The sequence below is a fragment of the Planococcus citri genome, chromosome 3 (assembly GCF_950023065.1).
Source record: "Planococcus citri chromosome 3, ihPlaCitr1.1, whole genome shotgun sequence".
NCBI lineage: Eukaryota > Metazoa > Arthropoda > Insecta > Hemiptera > Pseudococcidae > Planococcus > Planococcus citri.
In genome coordinates, this window is record NC_088679.1 from 8,438,563 (window position 1) to 8,460,429 (window position 21,867).

At 33.0% G+C, this 21,867-nt stretch overlaps 2 protein-coding genes across 4 annotated transcripts in view; both read left to right on the forward strand.

Moving 5' to 3' along the window:
- Positions 1–21,867, forward strand: part of gem (gemini) — a 79,845-nt gene that overhangs the window by 6,082 nt on the left and 51,896 nt on the right. The window lies entirely within an intron of this gene.
- LOC135839076 (probable inactive tRNA-specific adenosine deaminase-like protein 3) lies at positions 17,248–18,246 on the forward strand. Its single transcript, XM_065354943.1, has one exon. The coding sequence runs from the start codon at positions 17,248–17,250 to the stop codon at positions 18,244–18,246; it is 999 nt and encodes a 332-aa protein (XP_065211015.1).

Sequence of the window (21,867 nt, forward strand, 5' to 3'; positions counted from 1 at the left end):
GGGTCTGGGGCATTTATTCGAATCACTTGCGACAGGAGTCTGAAGCTCGAGTCTTTTCTTATCGAGAACTCGTGTTAAGAATGGTGATATTCATTCGTGGGGGGGAGGGGGGAGCGAAGTAGAAACTATCGGAATCATTAGAGGAATGTAGCTCGAAAACGAAGACAATTTCTAAGACATGTGCAGCTTTCTTTCTTGATTTGGAATAAATTGAGATAAGCTGAATATTCCACTCCCTCCTCTCGTTCCTGAAAATCGATAGGCTACAACTTGGATAAAGAACTACAGATGATCTGAAAAAAAAAATCATCAATAATTCTAAAAAAATCAATAAATAATTCCTAAAGTGGCCCTTGAGCCTACCATGTATTGTCAGCAGCAAAAGTGTAGGTATACCTAACTAATCGAATCCTCAAAAATATCAAAAAAATAAACACACGAAAAATTCAAGAATATCCTCATAAATACTGTAATGGCCGATAATCAAAGCTTCTTTTAGCGTGGAAGAATATCTGAACTTCTCCGAAGGAAACAGATTTTTGTACATATATAGCGATACTTTTTGATCATCCTCATTTCACATTAACCTCAATCTGATTATTTTGTCTCCTTATGAGGGAACTTTTTGAACTCACCCTGTTCGATTTAAACGAAATAACGCTAGATCGAAAGAGCATGCCCTAAAACCCCTGTAACCATAATTTCGGGTCCTGAAGTTCGTTTTTCGGTTTTTGGCGAATTTTTGAAAATTTAAAGAATTTAAAAAACTGGTCTTAATAGCGATTTTCAAACTTTCACGTGAAATACCGAGTGTGATCCGGTTAATTGTGGGCTCTCCTCGTCTAGTTTTCAATTTCAATTTTTTTCATAAAAAGAGTAAGTTGTGGGAATTGTGATGTAATCATTTCATCGTAGTATTTCGTACAACTTGCTTCTTTCGGGTAAAAAAACGAAGCTGAAAATTATAAAAAAACGAAGAGCAGCCAGCAATTAATTGGACACCCGGTACGTATAAATTTTTTCACCGATGTGAACCAATGCGAATAATTCCTTCGATTCAAATCCTCACACATCAACAACTACTAGATTTGAATCATTCTGGAGCCTTCGACGAATTTTCAATTTGTTTCTGTAAATTTCAAACTGCACTGGAAGGGTCGAAAAAACGAACTTTAGCACATAAAACTTGGGCCGATGCTTATAATTGAGCATCCTTTCGACCGTTTTGAGAGATTACTGCAAAGTACAAAATTCCAGGAATGTGAATTTCAAAAGTCAATTTTTAACCAATTTGTAAATTCTAGGAAAAAAATTGAAAAAATACTGTTTTTAGAAAAGGCGCTCAACGAGAGGGATTTTGATATCATCTGGTGGGTCTACACAACCACCAGACTCGAAAACAATCTCAATATAAACTTTTCTCAACCATCAACGAGTTTTCAAATTACTCAAGAAATTTCAAACCGATCTGCAATGTTGGAAAATAAACTTAACCACATTTGGTCGCTGCTTATTTGGCAATGGGCAGTGGGCATCCTCTTTTTACACAATATCTTGCCGAAAATACCCCTCATCGTTGTACTGAACATACGTATGTACTTTGGAAATTTGACTGTTCTCATAATTTCTGGAGTTGATGGTGAAATTTTAGCAAAATTTAATGAAATTCGGTGAAAATTGCATGAAATATTATTAAAACGAAACATGTTTGAAGTGGCATAAAAATGGTCTTTTAAACGCATTAAAATCGTTTCAAATTACTGAAAACAGATTAAATTTAGGTAAGAGTTGGGCAAATTTGGCAAAAACTGTATGAAATAGTTGAAAACCTTTTGAAATGTATGATATAAAAATGAAAAAATGTCATTAAAATCATTGAAATTTGTCAAAAATTGTTGAAATGTATAAAAATGTACATAACTCCTACAAAACGTTGTTAAAACATAAAATTTGCATGAAATCATTTTGAAAAACATCTTTATTTAAAAGTTTCCAAAAACAATTGAATTTTGAAAAATTTTTGGAGAAATCGCAAAAAAATTGTAGAGATAATCGTCGTTAAAACAAATCACAAAAAATTACTTAAAGAAAGCATAAAAATGATTTTTTTAAACCATAATATTCATAATCAGAAAGGAATTAAATTAGGTACTGGAAAATTTAGGAAAATTCAGCAAATATTGCATAAAATGCCATAAAAATACTTGAAAAATTCAAAAATTACAAAAAACTGATGATAGTGAAAACGTATTGATAAAAACGAAATTTAAATTAAAAATACGAAAATAAAGCGATAAAATAATTCAAATTCGGCAAAAATTGCATAAAATAATATGGTATTGTTAAATTGTGTTTGCTTAAACTAGGTATATTGAAAATAATAAAAAAAAAAAATGATGAAATTTCAGTAAAATTGAAAAAATGTAGCGAAAAGTTCGTAAAATAATGATAACGTTTGTTAAAATGGCCAAAAAATAATCATAAATTACTAAAAATTATTTATAAAATATCTCAGAATTTGAGCGAAATTTCGTAAAAATTGCGTGGATTATTATGCATCAAGTACCAAAAATAACTGAAAATTGCCAAAAGTTGATGACATTTTAGTAAAATTCAGGCGAACTTAGCTAAAATTGCTTGATTGAAAGTTTAAAACATCGTTTATAGCTAGTAAAAGTGGTAAATATTTCAAAATTTGAGTAGAATATTGCAAAAATCAAAGATAAAATATATTATTATGAATCGTGTGCTCTATTCATGAATCTGAATTGTTATGAATTAGAATCAAAAATCAAGAATCAAAGCTGAAAAAAATGATTCTAATCATGAATCAAATGACATCCTATAATGTTACTTTTTGCTTCGCCCTTTTTTTTTGTTTTTTTTTTTTTTTCGTAACTTATATTATTTTGCTAAATTTTCTGTTTTTCAAGAGATTTTTTTCTCTTTCGAGTCAAAACATTTCAAAATGAGTATGAAAATTCCTTGAAAAGTTGAAATAATAAATTGCAATACTTTTTTTGATGAAAATTTTTTTTACATTGCTGATGATGTTTTCATTTTAAATAAGATGTTTATAAAAAATAAAAGCATCGCTCGACTAAAAAAAAAAATTCAGATACTTACTCATATTGATATACAGGGGTGCGCAAAAGTCAGTTTACGCCATCAAAAATCACATGTACTTAATTCAAAAACTAAGCCTCCTAAAGAAAAAGTAATGGCATTAATCTGATAGGAAATTTTATCCTCTACAATTTTCTTCATTGTCATTTTTCTCAAGGATGCACTGTTCAACAGGAAAATCAACTTGTATGTCAAAAACGTAAATTAAACAAAAAAAATGAAAAAAATTTAAAATTATTTCAGCAATTAATTTCAGCTATTTTTAACATGATTCCCCTAAATTTGATGAAATATAAAGGATATTTTGAAAGAAAACACGTCAATTTTTTTTTTTTTACAAAACACCAGCCGCTTGAGGGGGGGGAGGGGTGTTACCAAAATCAAATTTTGTAAAAATGAAAAAAAAAAATCGAGTGATATGTCAAAATGTAGGTTTTTTGGGTCGAGAAACACGAATCTGAGGTCCTTTTTTCCGTCAAACCCCTTGGGGAGGTGCTACCAAAATTAAATTTTGTAAAAATGAAAAAAATCTAGTGATATGTCAAAATATAGGCTTTTTGGGTCGAGAAACACGAATCTGAGGCCCTTACTGAGGATAAAAAGTACCTCAGATTCGTGTCTCTCGACCCAAAAAACCTATATTTTAACATATCACTCGATTTTGTTTCATTTTTACAAAATTTGATTTTGGTAGCACCTCCTCAATGGCCCCGGAGGGGTCAGAGGGAAAAAAGAATCTCAGATTCGTGTCTCTCGACCCAAAAAACCTACATTTTGACCTACCACTCGATTTTTTTTTCATTTTTACAAAATTTGATTTTGGTAGTACACCTCTCCCCCCTGCTCTCTAAATTTGAAACAGTGAAATTTCACTGCTTAGCAGTCACGACATTTTGGCTTCTTAAAAGCAGTAGTTTTTTACTGCAAAACAGTAAAAAATTTACTGAATTGATCAGTAAAAATGATTTTTAGTGACCAATTCAGTAGATTTTTCACTGTTTTGCAGTAAAAAACTACTGCTTTTAAGAAGCCAAAATGTCGTGACTGCTAAGCAGTGAAATTTCACTGTTTCAAATTTAGAGAGTGCAGGGCTGGCGTTCTTGTAAAAAAATCTTTTGACGTGTTTTTTTTTTTTTTTTTTTGAAAATATCCTTTATATTTCATCAAATTATGGGAATCATGTTAAAAATACATAGCTGAAATTAACTGCTGAAATAATTTTAAATTTTTTCCACAATCTTTTTCATTTTTTTTTTAATTCACGTATTTTTGACATAAAAGTTGATTTTCCCGGTGAACGGTGCATCCAGAGAAAAATGACAATGAAGAAAATTGTAGAGGATAACATTTCCTATCAGATCAATGTCATTAGTTTTTTTTTTAGGAGGCTTAGTTCTTGAATTATACCTATGTGACTTTTGATGACGTAAACTGACTTTTGGGCACCCCTGTAGCATGCTTTTGCATACTTCGAGCTTTTTTAGAACATTATTCTTCATTGCTGAATTTTCAAAATGCACTTTTAATGATTTTTCGAGCATAATAATCCAGGATTAGATCACGAGTTTGATATCTATTATATTGATTTTGATTTGGGTACCTGAAGGCACAAAAAATGATAATGTTAGGTACCAACTTCGTGAAAATTTTCGAGAAAAATTGACCCCATTTTATTTTTAAGGTTGTAAAATACGGATGTGCCCAATAAAACAATCTTAATTTGAAGAAAATTTTCGGACTACAATCGTGAAAATTTTCACAAATTTCAAATTTCACAGAGCAGACATCGAACTTTCTACTTTAAAAAGGACTAATTGATTTTTCTCAGAGATTGAATTTCTCCCCTTCCTCGATCAATTTTGATCGAGTGGCTTCATCAGGAATAACGTAGCTTTATTTGGGACAACAACCGTATCAGAAAAATAGACGTTTTGATTAATTACTTGTGGGAAGGCCTTCTTTTCAAAAAAAAAAAAAAAAAAAAAAAGAAGAGTATAAAACACGAAAAGAAAAAGAGTCGATTGATTCATTTCAATATTCACGAGGACTATGAGGTATACAGAAAGCTGTGGAGCCTTTGTTCCTTAATGCTTCAAATTTTTCTGTATCATGCGTTGTGACATAATTTTCAGGAGCACACTATGCTAAAAATTCTGCATCCTATCCTCCATCAGTCCACAACGAAGGTGTGACTGACTATTCCCAATTCACGAAGCCACATACTATACTCTTGTTACATAAGTTTCTTATTCATACATATTTATTTTAATATGCCATGTTCTGCATTTTCTAAAGCCAGAAGTACACATAGTACCTCTACCTACGTTTCTTGTTCGTAAATATCGCTTCCCTGCATACCTGGCTAGCCGCTTTAAACCTCGGTATTTACTCGTAGATTTATGAGATAGGCGATAACCAGGTGTATCTTCGAACTATCGATGTACCTACTAAATAAAAGGCTTAAACGTGCGATTATGACAACAGTGGCAATGGCCGAAGAATCTTAGAAATCGTCGTATAGGTATTCATCTTGTTCGCGCTGGATGCTGTATATTCCCTCCCCTCCTTCTCTGCCTGACTGTCGTTCAATCGAATCCGAAGAATAAGTGAAAAATTTACCTCGAGCATCGAAAAAAAAAGGTACAGAGCTAATAATTACTCGTTGCTTGGCGGTATAGATAGCGTGGCATTAGCCCATAATACTCGTAATAGCAAAGAATCATCTAATCATCGCCCAAATTACGAGCGAGTACCTCTATTTGGAAAATAATTGCACAAACAGTGGCACAGCGAACACGATGCTGGCCAATTTAATACCGCTACATCTTAATTTAAAACGTGGTAAATTCTTAGCCTGGGCGACCAGCGACCATCTTGGAAAAAAAAAAGAATAAAAAATTGAACGAACGACGATGTCGTTGATATGCAAAATATTCTCGCGACGCAGAAGAGCTGCGGTTTCTTCAATTAAAAAATAATATCTTCGTTATAAAAGAACAATAATATCGAGTTGCTGTGCCTGTATGCTCTGTATATACTCGTATAGTATGTGGTAAGTTACATCTGTATAAGAAAACGCACAGCCTATATAAAGAGCAGAAAAAGAAACCGAGCACGCGTTATTTTTGCGTCGTTGTTATGGTATCCGCAGCACCTTGATTTTGATTAAAGCTTTTGCGTCTATTTAAGGAAACGTGGACGTGTTTTACGATGAGATTTTTTATTTATTTTTAAATTGGTAGATACCTCTACTTACTAAAGTGTGTGAGCTTTTTTATACTCATACTCGTATACCGTTTATATCGTCTGCTTGATGTGCTCCTTCTCGTTCGCGCGTCTACCCTTTTTTTTTCTTCTTCTTCTTCATTGTTCCTGTATTAACTCGATGGTCCGTTAATATAGATCAATTTAATAAATGACGTCAAATGAGATGCAGCGAATTGAAATCGTCGAGTTGATCGTGTCCCTTTTTAACGTCTCATTTTCGTTCATATCGGTTGCGGGGCTGGCTTTTTTGGTGAACCGGTGGTGCGATTTGGTTTTTCAAGAGTCCAAAAGTATTACAAAGAGATTACGATTAGGAAATGAACTTTGAAACTTTATCGTGAAAAAATGGATGAGATCAAAGTCCAAAGAAAGAAATAATGTATCGTCATTGATAATCTCCAAAGTACATATCTTAAACAATAAGCATAAATAAAAGTAGATATAAGAGGATGATTGTTCAAATTAATGTTTTTTCCAAGAGGATAAAATTCTAACAGATAAAAAGTGTTCGAGTACTTTGTTGCGTGTAACAATAACGAAAATATAATTTTGAAGTGTTGAAAAGTAATTAAAACTTTGTTGAAAATTAACTTGACAAGAATAGCAAAAAATCTAGGTTTCCCCCAATAATTAACAGCCGCACTCTTTTGTCATAAATTTCCACAAATTAGCAAAAATTCTCGTTTATTTCCAAAAAGTTGCAAAGTTTCGCTTTTTTTTAAACCAAAAAAATTAATTCCAAAAAATGACTGCTTTTTGCTAAAATTGTCAAATTTTTGTTTTTTGACAAAAGCAATAATTTTTTTAGAAATCCAGCTTTTTGTTAAAATTGGTCAAGTCTTGCTTTTTGCCAAAAATTAAAAAAATTTTAATTTTTAGCAAAATTACAAAAATTTTTTTTTATAGAGTATTTCAAAACGTATCATTTTTTCCAAAAAATTTCCAAAATTTTCAAAAAACTTTTTTTAAAAAAATTGGTCAAATTTTGGCTTTTTGTAATTTTTTTTTTTCAGAAATCGCGAAATTTTTACATTGTTGCCAATGATTTCCGAAAACCAAAAGCCTCGCTTTTCTATCAACAAGTTTTAAATTAATTTAAAACTAGCTAACCCGTTAATCGCGCATACTGCGCGATTCTTCGAAACGTAATAATATACACTGAAAGAAATAAACAGTAATAGTTGCATTAAAACGATGCACTCAGTGCATTAAAATGCGGTAATTTTGGTATAGGAATGAAACGCATTAATCAGTACACATTTAGAGAAGTAACTATTACACAGAAGTGCAGTAACCATTCCATCGTTTTTATTCAACAGTATTTAAATTTTAAAAAGTGGGGTTAGGTATTTTTTTTTTTTTTTTTTTTTTTATCAATTTCAAGTTTCTCCGCACATCTAAATGTTTTTCACTGCACCGAATTTTTCAAGACCTAATATCCCTACGAAAATTTTCCTACCTAACCGGGATTCGAACCTGCGACCTCTCGTTCTAACTGCCTGCACTTAACGACATGGCCGCGAGTAGAATGTTTAATTCAGGCCCTAGAAAGTATTTATAAGTTTTTCACTGTTTGGGAATGTTTACCACTGACGATGTACTGAGTACATCGTTTACTGTATTCAGTAAATCATTACATGGTTCTCAGCCATGTTTAAGGAATGTAATCATTGCTTACTATACGATGTAACTATTACCCACCAAATGATGTTCTGAATACCATGTCTGCAGGACTGAGTCCCCCAAGAAATGTAATGAGAACACAGAAATGAATTTTAGAAGGTGATGCAATAAATCCATCCTGGCGATGTACTCATTCCATTATTTGATGCATTCTCTGATTTGAACTATGTAATCATTACATCAAAATGAGGTAACTTGAAAATTACTGTACTGTGCAGTAACCATTGCATCAATTTCGAGACTGAATACAGCGTTTTGAAAATCATTTCTTTCAGTGTACATTTTAAAAATTCAGTAACTACACAATAAGTAGGCACCTACATAGAATGATCACGATTTTTTCATTGTTACTTATTGGGAAATTCATTTTTTAAAATTAGTATTATAGGTATCTTTATTTTTCAACAATTGAAGAAAAGTCCTGGTTTCATTTCTTAAAAAATTTACAAAAATGTTCACTTTTTGGCAGCATTGCAAACTCTTAGCAAAAATACCAAAAAAAGAATTGTTTTTTACCTTAAGCGACAAAAATAATTGCAAAAAAATGTGGACTACATAATTTTTTTTGTCAATAACCACCAAAGTTGCTACTTTTTGCTAAAATTGACAATGTTTCTTGTTTTTTACCAACTCAACAATCTTAATTTTTTTAAATTTACATCAGAAAATACCAAAAATCTTAGTAATTACCTATTTTGCTGTTTGCTAAGGTTGTTAAAGTCTCGCCTAAAATGACTCGATCTGCTGCACCCTCTGCATAAAGTGGTGAAAACTTGCAACCTTGGCTATATATAATGACTCGATCTGGTCAAATATCACATGTCACAAAATTTTGAGCTTTCGCTTAGCTTTTACCATCATTTTTTGAAAATTTCTAAAAAAAAAAAAGCTAAACAAAAGCTCAACACTTCGTGACATGTGGTATTTCACCTGAAATAACGAACTCTTGATAGTAAGGCCTCAAAGTGTAGATGTGTAAGTTTATATTGTAAGCTCAGAAAGTTGTTTAGTAAGCTGAAAAAAGCTCAATAATGAAGCCATATTTGATTGATAAACAAAATTCCTATGTTGTAACCTGAATGATCTAAGTTAAAAAACTATTTTTGACAGAAAAAACTCAAAACTTGATGGTACGTAAAATCTCTGTGAAAGCTTACAACTTTGTGACAGGAGGTAATGTTGACGATGCACCCTGAAAGCTTTTTTTTTATAAAATCAACTTTTTGTCATACTTTTGTTTCACATTTTAAAATTGAGTAAATGTTTTTTTCATCTTTTTTTAGCCCATGGTGAAAATTGTTAAACTTTCAACATAAACCTGCATATCTACTATTTAAAACCTTTCTATTGAGTGGCTGTTTATCAAAATCGGTTCTGCTGTTGCAGAGACCTTGCTGTGACAAAAAACTGACTTACTTATAATAAACTTTCAAACTTTTCCTGAACTTTTACCGTTAATTTTTTAAATTTTTTTACAGTCTAGTCTAGAATGGTTTTTTCGCGGTGATCATTCAAGGTACAATATGTATATTTTTTTTTACACATCAAATAAGATCAAATACTACTACATGACCAAAACTTTCAAGCTTTCACTTAGCTTTGACCGCGAACTCTTGTAAGCTTTTTTCTTCGAGATTTTTCTTTTTGTGAAGATCTTTTGAGGGACAGTAATTGTATGTATGTACTTCTTTGTATACATCGAATGTGGCTGAGTATAGGTTAAATAAATGTACCGTATTATCACCAAATTTTAAGCTATCGCTGAGCTTTTACTGTCAACTTTTGAAAGTTAGCTTTAAACTTTTGTAAGCTTTTTTTTCTTTTTCAAGATTTGTCTTTCTGTGAAGCTCTTTCAAGGCACACTATACATACTTCTTTGTATAGGTTTGTCAAATGGAATGATTATAGGTGGGTCATTCCACGTCAATTTGACCAAGAAGTGGTAGGGGGGTTCGGCGATTTTTTTGAAATTTTTCCTGTGGAAAGATCTTTGGAAGGGATGACCAATGGCGCAAATCGCAGCTCCCTCTAGCCCATTTTTAAAGGCAGCCAGGAGGTGTCAAAGTTTTCAGTGAACTTGAAACATCATCAATTTCAGCAGTGGATTACTCGATACCGCGGTACCTACCAAAATGGAATTTTTTCCCATGATTAGGGGTTTTGAAAGGCTTTTTGGTGATATCATAAAAATCAGTGTTGCCACTTTGTTTTGCGCAAAAAATTAGTTCAAAAAGTTTCAAAACATAGTTTTCATATCGATCCGACTCTCAAAATTTCTAAAAAAATGTATAATGGACAACTTTTCATGCTGAACAACATATTAAAAAATTGAGATGGCATTATTTCATAAAGTCGATTTTAAAAATTGAAAGTTTGTAAAAAAATTCTATTTTTTGATTTAAAACTTGAAAAGAAGTTTTGACTGGTGAAGTTGACCCATTTGACCCTCATTTTTATGTAAATGTTGAAAAATTTGAAAACCCCCTTTCACTCAATGAAATAAACTCCTCAAAAAACAAAATTCGAAAAAATTCAATTTTCAATTTCAAACATCATAAAAAGTTTAAATTTATTCAGTTGTTTTATTTTGACCTCTTTCTGACGTATTTCTTGAAAAAGTCGATAAAAATTACACTCACAACAAAAAAATAAGAATTCGTTCATTTTTTGAATCTTTTCGAATTTTGATTTTTTTGTGAATATTTTTTTCAGAATTTGTTTGAGAGTCGGAACGATATAAAAAATAAGTTTCGAAACTTTTTGAGCTAATTTTTTGTACGAAAAAAAAGTGGCAACACTAATTTTTATGATATCACCAAAAAGCCTTTCAAAACCACTAACTATGTATAGGAAAAAGTCCCATATTGGTAGGTACCACGGTTATCGAGTAATCCACTGCTGAAATGGATGACATTTCAAGTTCACTGAAAACTTTGACACCCCCTGGCTGACTTTGAAAATGGGCTGGTGGGCTGAGATTTGCGCCATTGGTCATCCCTTCGGAAAATCTTCCCACAGGAAAAATTTCAAAAAAATCGCCGAACCCCCCACCACTTCTTGATTGAATTGACGTGGAATGACTCAGGTTAAATACTGCATATCACAAAGTATCGAGCTTTCACTGAGCTTTTATCACTAACTTTTTTTTGTCAAAGTTTGTTTTTCCGTGGAGATATTTTGAGGTACAATTTTGTCTTTTTGTGATGCTCTTTACTTCTTTATAATATGTATACGTCGAAGGCGTTGAGTATAGAGTTAAGATCAATTATTGAGGTTTTTTGAGCTCATAGCACAACTTTTTCTGTAAACTTTTTTCTTTGACATTTGACTTCTCTTGATGCTCTTTCAAGGTATAATATACATACTTCTTTGTACATGTGGAATGCGCTGTGTATAGGTTAAAATCGGTTATTGAGCTATTTTGAGCTTTACAGTGCAACTTTTCGGACTTTCGATAAAAACCAGCCGTGGATGAGATCTCAGAGTCAAAAGAATCTGGCCATAATTTTAATATACAGAATCAATTATTGAGCTTTTTTGAGCTTATGGAAAAAAATTTGTTGTAAATCTGTTTTCTTTGACATTTGACTTCTTTTGATGCTCTTTCAACGTACCTATAATATAAGTACTTCTTTGTACATGTGGAATGCGCTGTGTATATGTCAAAATTGATTATTGAGCTTTTTTGAGCTTTACAGCACAACTGTTTTTGTACACTTTCTTCTTCAACATTACACTTCTTTTGATGCTTTTTCAGGGTATTATATACGTATTCGCCTTACATGTTGAATACACTGTGTACAGGTTAAAATCAATTATTGAGCTTTTTTGAGCTTACGGCACAACTTTTTTGTTAACTTTTTTCTTTGACATTTGACATCTTTTGATGGTCATTCATGGTATACTATACGTACTTCTCTGTATACACTAAATGTGCTACATATAGGCTAAAATCAATTATTGAGCTTTTTTGAGCTTTTTGGCGCAACTTTTTGAACTTTTGATAAAAACCTGCGCATCTACGGGTCAAATGTTTTTTTTTTTGAAACATCATCAAGCAAAATCAGTTCAGCCGTTGCTGAGATCTCAGAGTCAAAGTCATAATTATAATAGGTATATAGAATCAATTGTTGAGCTTTTCTGAGCTTATGACAAAAAATTTTTGTAAGCTTTTTCTTTGACATTCAACTTTTTTTATGCTCTTTCAAGGTATAATATATGTACTACTGTGTATACATCGAATGCGCTACGTATAGGCTAAAATCAATTATTGAGCCTTTTTGAGCTTTATGGCGCAACTTTTTTATGAACTTTTTTCTTCGACATTTGACTTCTTTTGATGCTCTTTCAAGGTATAATATACGTACTTCTCTGTATACCTCAAGTTGGCTATGTATACACAAAAATCAATTATTGAGCTTTTTTGAGCTTTAAGGCACAACTTTTTTGTGAACTTTTTTCTTCAACATTTGACTTTTTTAGATGCTCTTTCAAGGTATAATATATGTACTACTGTGTATACGTCGAATGCACTACGTATGGACAAAAATCAATTATTGAGCTTTTTTGAGCTTTAAGGCACAACTTTTTTGTGAACTTTTTTCTTCAACATTTGACTTTTTTAGATGCTCTTTCAAGGTATAATATACGTACTACTGTGTATACGTCGAATGCGCTACGTATGGACAAAAATCAATTATTGAGCTTTTTTGAGCTTTACCGCGCAACTTTTTGAACTTTTGATTAAAACCTGCACATCTACGGGTCAAAAGCTTTTTTTTGAGACTTCGTCGATCAAAATCGGTTCAGCCGTTCCTGAGATCTCGCTGTCACAAGAATCCGGTCATAATTTTAATATATAGATTAACAGAGTATCTAACTGGTTTTGAAAGTAGTGAAAGCTTAGTGAAAAAGTACCTACCTAGTGAATTTAGTCAAAAAGATATTAAAAAAATGAAAAAATAAAATTCAAACGCGCAACAGAAACTTTCAAGTTACTGCAAAAAAGTGTATTTTTGATAAAATTGGCAACAGTGTAATACAAATTTTCTTCCACTTTCATTTTTTTTGTGTATATGTGAGGAGCAGGGGGGGGGATGGAGTGGAGAGTTTTCTGAACATTTGTGTTGAAAAAAGAAGTGAAAAAGCAATGACTTTTTTCAACAAATGTCCCATTAGATACCACGATTAAAAATCGAAACATTTTAATCCGTACCTTCCGGTGTTTTTTTTATGAAGGGGCGGGGGGGGGGACTTCATACGTTAAGATGAATTTTGGTCATTTTTTGTAATTTTCTTGTCTATTTTTTCGAACATTTTTGGTTACTGAAAGTTTTTTTTGGGTTGGGAGAGGGGGAGGGTGAATACGATCCTTGTCTAGCGTCCACAAAAGATGGCTTAACTCGAATGAATGGCTTAAAAAATTTTGTATCTTTGATTTGAAAATTCAACTGCACATTTTTTAAAAATATAGGCTTCAAAATTTTAAAATTTTGAAATTTTTGAGGAAAATGTTGATCAAAATTGTGAGTTTTTGGAAAATAAAAAACTTTTTTTTTGATTTTATTTTTTATTCTCGAATATAATAGTTTATTATCAATTTATGTATCATTTTTCAAAATGTGAGTTTCGTCATACTTAAATTTTGAAAATTTTCCATCTTACTTTTAAAAATGAAAATTGAAAATGTGAAAAAATCAAAATCGAATCAAATCAATATAAAAACTGAAATTTAGCATGTGTCCTGTTTTCATATAGGCCCAAATCAATTATAAATGGTTTCAAATCGTTTTGAACAATTCTGGAGCCTCCAGCAGATTTTTAAAAGTTGAAATTCCCATAAAATTTTACCTAATGAAGAAGGTGGATAGCTAAAATTTACTCAATACTCCAATTTCAAGATACGTGCTTGGTTGTAGGTAGTTTCAAGCCGTTCTGGAGCATCCAGCTGTATTCTAGAAATTCCAGATTTTTAAAAAAATGTCATAAAAACTGATCAAATTGAATATACATATGTGGTTGAAACGCGATTGGTGCTTGTTAGCGATCATTTTGAACAATATCTAATTTTTGTAAAATCGATTTCTGCCAGATCGAAACTGTTGTATATTTCTCCAATGGTTTCATGATTAAAAATTAGAAAAATACTCGGTTCTGAATCGAAAAAAAAAAAAATTGATAAAAATAGAGTGTATGTACACCTAATTTGGTGAAGTAGGCTACTAAAAAGTACCATTTAACGTTTGTATACCTGCTGAAGTTGATTTGGACAGTTTTTATTAGTCCGGCGTATGACAATAGGAGTAATTGCAACCCCCCCTCGCCGATCCTCCGGGACAACTTTTTTCTTAAAGGGGACATCCTAAGGAACATTTTAAAGCAAACTTGCCAAAAAAAAGTTGGCCTTACTTACAAAATGGCGGCCATTTTGATTGACAGGTCAGCCGAAATCGCAGATTTTGCGTTTTAACATAGGACTTGCACGAACTTTTTCAAACTTTACAAAGGTAGATCGAAAGATCATGCAAAGATTTATCACCTGTCAAAATTTCAAGTGCTAAAGTGCGTTTTTCGATTTTTGGTGAATTTTTGAAAATCGAATTTAGGCCAAAAATGAGGGAAAAAATCAAAATTTTACCAAATTGACCAAGAAAGCTGAAATTTGGGATATACCCTATTTTCGACATGCCAAATCGATTGGAAACGATTTCAACCCGTTTTGAGCAGTTCTGGAGCCTCTAGCAGATTTTTCAAACTTGAAATTCCCACAAAATTCCATCAAATTGGAGTTGTAAAGCTAAAATTTATTCTAAAAGCTAATTTCAATACGCAACGAAGTACCGCAGGTGAATTTCAAGTCGTTTTGGATCCTCCAGCGACTTTTTGAAAATTCCTAAAGCCTCCAGCAGATTTTTGAAACTTTGAATTTTCACAAAATTTTATCAAATGGAGGTGGAAATCTGAAATTTACTCTACACTCCAATTTTAACACCCTCTGAAGACGACTTCAGGTGGGCACAAGTAATTTTACGGCCTCCAGCGACTTTTTTTGAAAATTACTGGAGCCTCCAGCAGATTTTTGAAACTTTAAATTTTTACAAAATTTCATCAAATGGAGATGGAAATCTGAAATTTACTCTACACTCCAATTTTAACAACCTCTGAAGGCGATTTCAGGTGTGTTCAAGTCATTTTAGGGCATCCAGCGACTTTTTTTAGATTTTTGAAACTTGAAATTTCCCCAAAATTAATTTATCAAATGGAGTTGGCAAGCTGAAATTTACTTCGCAGACTACATGGTGGTTTCAAATTGTTTTTAAGCTTCCAGCTACTTTTAGGAAATTTTAATTTTCCAAAAAAAAAAACGTCATACAACCTTTCAAAAAGTTTCTGGAGGCTCCAAAACGACTTGAAATTCATCAGCAGCCAACTTCGTAGCGTATTGAAATTAGTTTGCAGAATGAATTTCGACTCTCCATCTTAGTTTAATGATATTTTGGGGAAATTTCACGTTTCAAAAATCTGCTGGAGGCTTTAGGAATTTTCAAAAAGTCGCTGGAGGATCCAAAACGACTTGAAATTCACCTGCGGTACTTCGTTGCGTATTGAAATTAGCTTTTAGAATAAATTTTAGCTTTACAACTCCAATTTGATGGAATTTTGTGGGAATTTCAAGTTTGAAAAATCTGCTAGAGGCTCCAGAACTGCTCAAAACGGGTTGAAATCGTTTCCAATCGATTTGGCATGTCGAAAATAGGGTATATCCCAAATTTCAGCTTTCTTGGTCAATTTGGTAAAATTTTGATTTTTTTCCCTCATTTTTGGCCTAAATTCGATTTTCAAAAATTCACCAAAAATCGAAAAACGCACTTTAGCACTTGAAATTTTGACAGGTGATAAATCTTTGCATGATCTTTCGATCTACCTTTGTAAAGTTTGAAAAAGTTCGTGCAAGTCCTATGTTAAAACGCAAAATCTGCGATTTCGGCTGACCTGTCAATCAAAATGGCCGCCATTTTGTAAGTAAGGCCAACTTTTTTTTGGCAAGTTTGCTTTAAAATGTTCCTGAGGATGTCCCCTTTAAGAAAAAAGTTGACCCGGAGGATCGGCCGGGGGAGGCGCAATTACTCCTATTGTCATATGTCGGACTATATGGCACCTTTGGAAAATCTGGAATTTTCAAAATATTTCTGAAGGCTTCAGAACGACTGAAAACTGCCCCCAAGCGATTCGTCGTGTTGAAATTATTGTACAACTACAACCTATAAAGTAAATTTCAGGTTTCTAAATTCAATTTGCTGCAGGAGGATTCAGAACTGCTCAACACCCTTGAAACTATTTTCGATCGATTCGAGGTGTCAAAAATAGCTAGGTACATCACCAGGGTATCTAACAGGTAGTGAAAGTAGTAAAAGTAGTGAAAACGTAGTGCATTTAGTCAAAAAGGAAGTGAAAAAATAAAAGATTCAAACGAGCAACAAAAACCTTCAAATAATTGAAAAAAAAGTTCATTATTGATGAAATTAAAAAATACTTCGTAGATACAAATTTTCTTCCAATTTCAATTTTTTTGAAAATTTTTCTGTAAAAAATTCAACGTTGCGTATTTTTTTGCGTATATGGAGAGGAGGGGGAGGGGGGAGATTGAGTGAGAACTTTGTGAAAATTTGGTTGAAAAAAGAAGTGAAAAAGTAGTGATTTTTTCATTTAAAAAAATTTCATTGGATACTAAGTATGATTACAAATTTCAGCTTTCTGAGCCGATTTGGTGCAGTTTTGATTTTTCCCTAATTTTTGTACCGAATCTGATTTTCAAAAATTTACCGAAAATCGAACGATGGACTTCAGCTCCTGGAATTTTGGCTGGCGGTATACTTTTGTATGCTCTTTCGATTTTGTTTTGTTCGATTCATTTTTTTTTTCGCCTGTTGGCATTCTCAGGGAAGAATGATTCAAAAATCTTCTAAAAATTGAGAAACTGATGAAACTTTACCTGTGCCTGCAATAAAAAAAATACCTTTAATTTCGCGAAAATTATGTTTATGCGTTCATGCGTTTTTTGTTTGTTTTGTTTTTACGATGTGTATGTGTGCCTGGGATTACGACGAAATTGCCTATGTAAGAAGTTGGTTTTTTATACTTTGCAGATCGCACTGCCGGTCACCATATTCGATGGAATCACACCAACCAAACAAGAAACTGAAACCGAACCAATGCCCGGTGTTGGCCGCACCTCAGGTCGTATTAGATGACGAGTGTCACGGTGGCGTTCGATTAACGGACGCTTATATAGGCCGAGTCGTCGATAAAAGCCTTATTGGCACTTTGATACAAGATTTAAAAACCGTATTGCCAATGCCTACTCGATTAGGTCACTTGAAACGAGTCAAAGGCAACGAGGTGATTTTAGCCATGGCCGACGAAATCGATAAATCCGAATGCTCGCGATTGGTTCGTGATAAACTACCTCAGTTAGATAGTGTCATCTGTTCGGCCAAAGTCCCGTTGGGACCTTTGAGATCAAAACGCCAGCATCAAGAAGCCAGCTCGTATTGGTCGTGTGGTTTTCATCCCGATAAACAGCTCGAATCTATGTTATCGGGGCAATTTTTTTCGCAAGATGAGCTCACGAAGCATTATAAATACATGCGAATGGCCATAGACGAAGCTAGAAAAAATAATTCTCACAGTGCGGCTTTTATAGTGGATCCTAAACGAGATCAAATTATGGGATCAGGATTCGATAATCGTCTGACGAATCCAGCATTACACGCTTCGGTCGCAGCTTTAGATACGGTGGCTAAGAACCAGTGTGATACTTTACCCAGTCGACTAAAACCGGACGACGTGAAAGCTTCGGGATCTGCTGAAAAGCTCGGTGAAGATGTTGAAATTGAGAAGCGTAAAAAACCAGATGACGAAATACCGTATTTGTGTACCGGTTATGATATCTATGTTACCAGAGAGCCATGTTTGATGTGCGCAATGGCCATGGTACATTGTAGAATTCGCAGAGTGTTTTATGGATGTGGTACTCAACACGGAGCTCTGGGTACGAAAACCAAGTTGCATACGCAGACTCAGCTCAATCATCATTATCTCGTGTTCAAAGGTATTCTAGGAGAAGAATGTGAAAAATTGATGTCGTCGAAAGAGGCCCTTAGTTGTTGAAGAGAATTCTTAAAATAACGATGGTGTTGAGTATTTCTTTTGTTGACGAGTTTCATTTTTGATATCTTGTGTGAATTTTTTTATTAAATTTTTTTACGAGATTATTAAATATTATTTCATCAAATACGAGGTTATTTGGTATTTCTTGAAATTTCGAGATTTTCGAATTTAAATTATTTTTTCAACCTCCAACTAGACTAGAATGGCGAATTTTTTTTGAAAATAAGGTTATTATGATGCAAAATTGCTGAGAATGCGTCAATTCGCGCAATTTCAAGCTTTTAAGGAAAGAAATTTATTTTTTGGTAATCTTTAGAATTTCTAAAGTCGAGAATACGAAAAAAATCACCTCAATTTTTTGATACATTAATCAGTATAAAAAGGTATACTTTGCGGTAATTTTTTCAGAATTTTTCAGCGTGGACACCATAAAGAAATAATATCATTTTTCAATTTTTTCAGCCAATTTTTGGTGCTCAAAAAGGTGGCAACACTGATTCTTATCACATCTACAAAAAGCTCTTCTATAGGCCTACAAACTGGTGAAAATTCCAAAAGTGTATACCATTTGTATTTTTCAAGTCAACTCGCTCAAACTTCACAATATTATACATATATCTTAATTTTCCTCAAAACATTGAGCACCCCTATCTCTCCTACAAATGCACTCGGAGAACTGCAGCGATTTGCGCCATTTGTTATCTCTCATTGAGCTTTAAATCTTAAGATACTTCTTAAATAAGTAATAAATTTAACGTTAAATTTATTCAGTAACATGAGCAGATTTGTTCCAGTAAACCAATCTGCTGAATACATAAGGGTTATATTACATTACTAGGTCATGAGGCTTTTGACGTATAAGACGCCTAACCGTCATACTAGCATCTACCAGTTGAATTGCCTCTGGGTTGATGTGCATATATGAAGTTGTTTCTCATGCTTTGTTGTATATTCACTAACAACTTCATCCACCCACTTCCTTATGTAGTGCTTCATTTGTTTGAAACCATCTTGCACCTGTAATTATTCGGAGAGTTTTGTTTTGAACAGTTTGGATGATTTTTTGATTTGATGGTTTAGCACTATCCCATATGTCCCTCTTTTACTCTCAGTCTTCATTTTTGAATGATCTCCAATCAACCAGTACATTTGGCAGAGTTTCAGGTTGATTTGAGTTTTCTTCTGGTCAATACAGTGCCTCATAAAAACTGTATCAAAATGCGAAAAAACGCATTAAAATCAGTTAATAGTTATAACATTATCCGATGCTTTAATTACAATAACCGATGGAATTTCAATGTAATGACATGTAAAAGATCGGGACCGAATGATTTTAATAACATAAAGCGATTTATAGCATTAACTGTTAGAATAATAAGCGACTTTTACTGTATTTGGCATGGCTGACAGCTGGAATTTCACTCTGTTTAATATAGACCGAGTATTGAAAATCACATTTTCTCTTACCAAATGTAACATGGGTTGACTTTTGCTCATTTAGGTTGATTTTCCATTGATCTGCCCCTCTGTAAATAATTTTTGATTTTCAAATCATTTTGAACAGTTCTGGATCGAGGCTTTGGCAGATTTTCGAATTTTGAAATTTCCATAGAATTTCTTACAATGAATGTTGAAAAACTGAAATTCACTCTTCATTTACATAGGTACCCAAAAATCTGGAATTTTCAAAATGTGGCTGCAGAGTGCTGGTCCCAGAACTGCTTGAAACTACCTTCAATCGGATCAAAATGATGAAATAAATGTTTTAAATAAATTTTTGCTTTTCAAATTAACAAAATAACTTTCTGATATTTACTCTTTTGAAATCTGGAGAAAATTCTAAACACTGAGTTGAATTGAGGTAAAAACATATCGATGATTCAAAACTTTGTTTGGAGAGGAGACCTTACACCTTTTTTTTTTCACATTTTTGGCGCTAATTTGATTTTGAAAAATTCACCAAAAAATTTAAAAATGCACTTTAGTACCTGAAAGCTTAGCTGGAAATATAGGTAATTATTACAGACTCTTTTGATTTAGCTTTGTCTAGTTCAGATAATTTTCTAACTTGAGTTTTGAATTGACACCTTAATGAATATCCATTTAATTTCGCCCCCCCCCCCTCCCAAAAAAACGTAAAATTATGAAATATTGTGTGTTATGTGATATGTCGATTTGTCCTAATTTAAGCTCGTTGAATTTGAATCTCGATGCTCCTTCAGGGTGTCTACGGGCCAAAAAACTACTAATTTACGAAAAAAAAGTACGAAATTGGAAACTTACTTGAAGAAGTACCTACGAAAAACCTTCAAAAACGTACAAAATTTTGAAAGCGTTTTCAAAATTAAAAAATCAAATGAAGAAAATTTGAAAAGTTTTTGCACATTGATTTTTTTCTACCAAAGAAAAGTGATTTTATCATAATTATAAAAAAATTACGAAAAAAGGTACGATAATTATGTTTGTTTTTTGTATTTGGTAGACACCCTGTCCTTTGTTGCTATTTTTTCAGAATGGAAAGATAGTCTGGTTGAAAATGTTTCCATTTTTTCATATAAAAAGGCTCCAAAATCGATCAGAAACACCGACCTTTTTCTCAATTACGATTCTGTGTTCCATTTTTGGTTTTATTTTTCTAATAATTTTCTGAATTTGCTTCAACAATCCAATCACTTACAATTGAAAAAATTGTCATGCATGAAATTTTTATCCGTTTTGATGATGAAGCAGGTAAAAAATTAAAATTTTAGTAATAACGTTCGAATATTGACGAATAGGCCTATGCAAATAATTCATCTGCTATTGAGCTGTTGCACTGTTGAAATCTTCAACATCATCTTTAAAATTTCTAAAACATACTGATGCGTTTTTAAAATGCTAAAAAAATCAACGTAGAATTTTGAAAGTTCTAAAAATCACTGTATAATTTTGTTGGATCGAGTAGGTAATTGTGGAAATTCTTCGAACTGATTAGCCAAAAAAACGGTCATTTTCCTTTTACTTGACAGATTACGTGCTAATTCTGCAAGTCCAGCTGTCCTGCTTTTTGCTTGTACGTCCTGATGTCCTTTTTTTTGGTCAGAAAGTCCTTAGTTTTTTTTGACCGATTTTGGAATTTTTCAACTGAAGCATATACGTTTCCAAAAAACACCAATTCCATTTTCAAAGATTCTGAGTTTGCAAGGCCATCTAGCATAAAGTTGCGGCCCAAAATGACAGATTTTTTGATATGTTGTGCCTAAAGGTCTTGGCTACAAGATATCAAAAAAACAGCCAATTTGGGCCATTTCTGCGTTTCCAAATTGTACCAAGTACCATGTAGGCCAGTCGGTATAGCACTTTTTGGAGGCAAACCCGAACAAAATTGCCACAAAAGATTTTTTTGCTTTAAAAGGTCTAGGATGGTGTCCTTAACAAAATATCCGGAGCCGCCCCCGATCCACCTGGTGCGTCCCCCCTTACAGTGGATTTTAGCCCCCCAAAACACGTTTTTTGCCATTTTCTCCCCCGCGTTGCATTTTAGCGACAAATGAGGTTGGATACAAGAATCTACGTCAAATTTCCGATCTAATGATGTATCAACTTTCCCCGTACGTTCAAGGGGGGTGGAATTACAGCCAT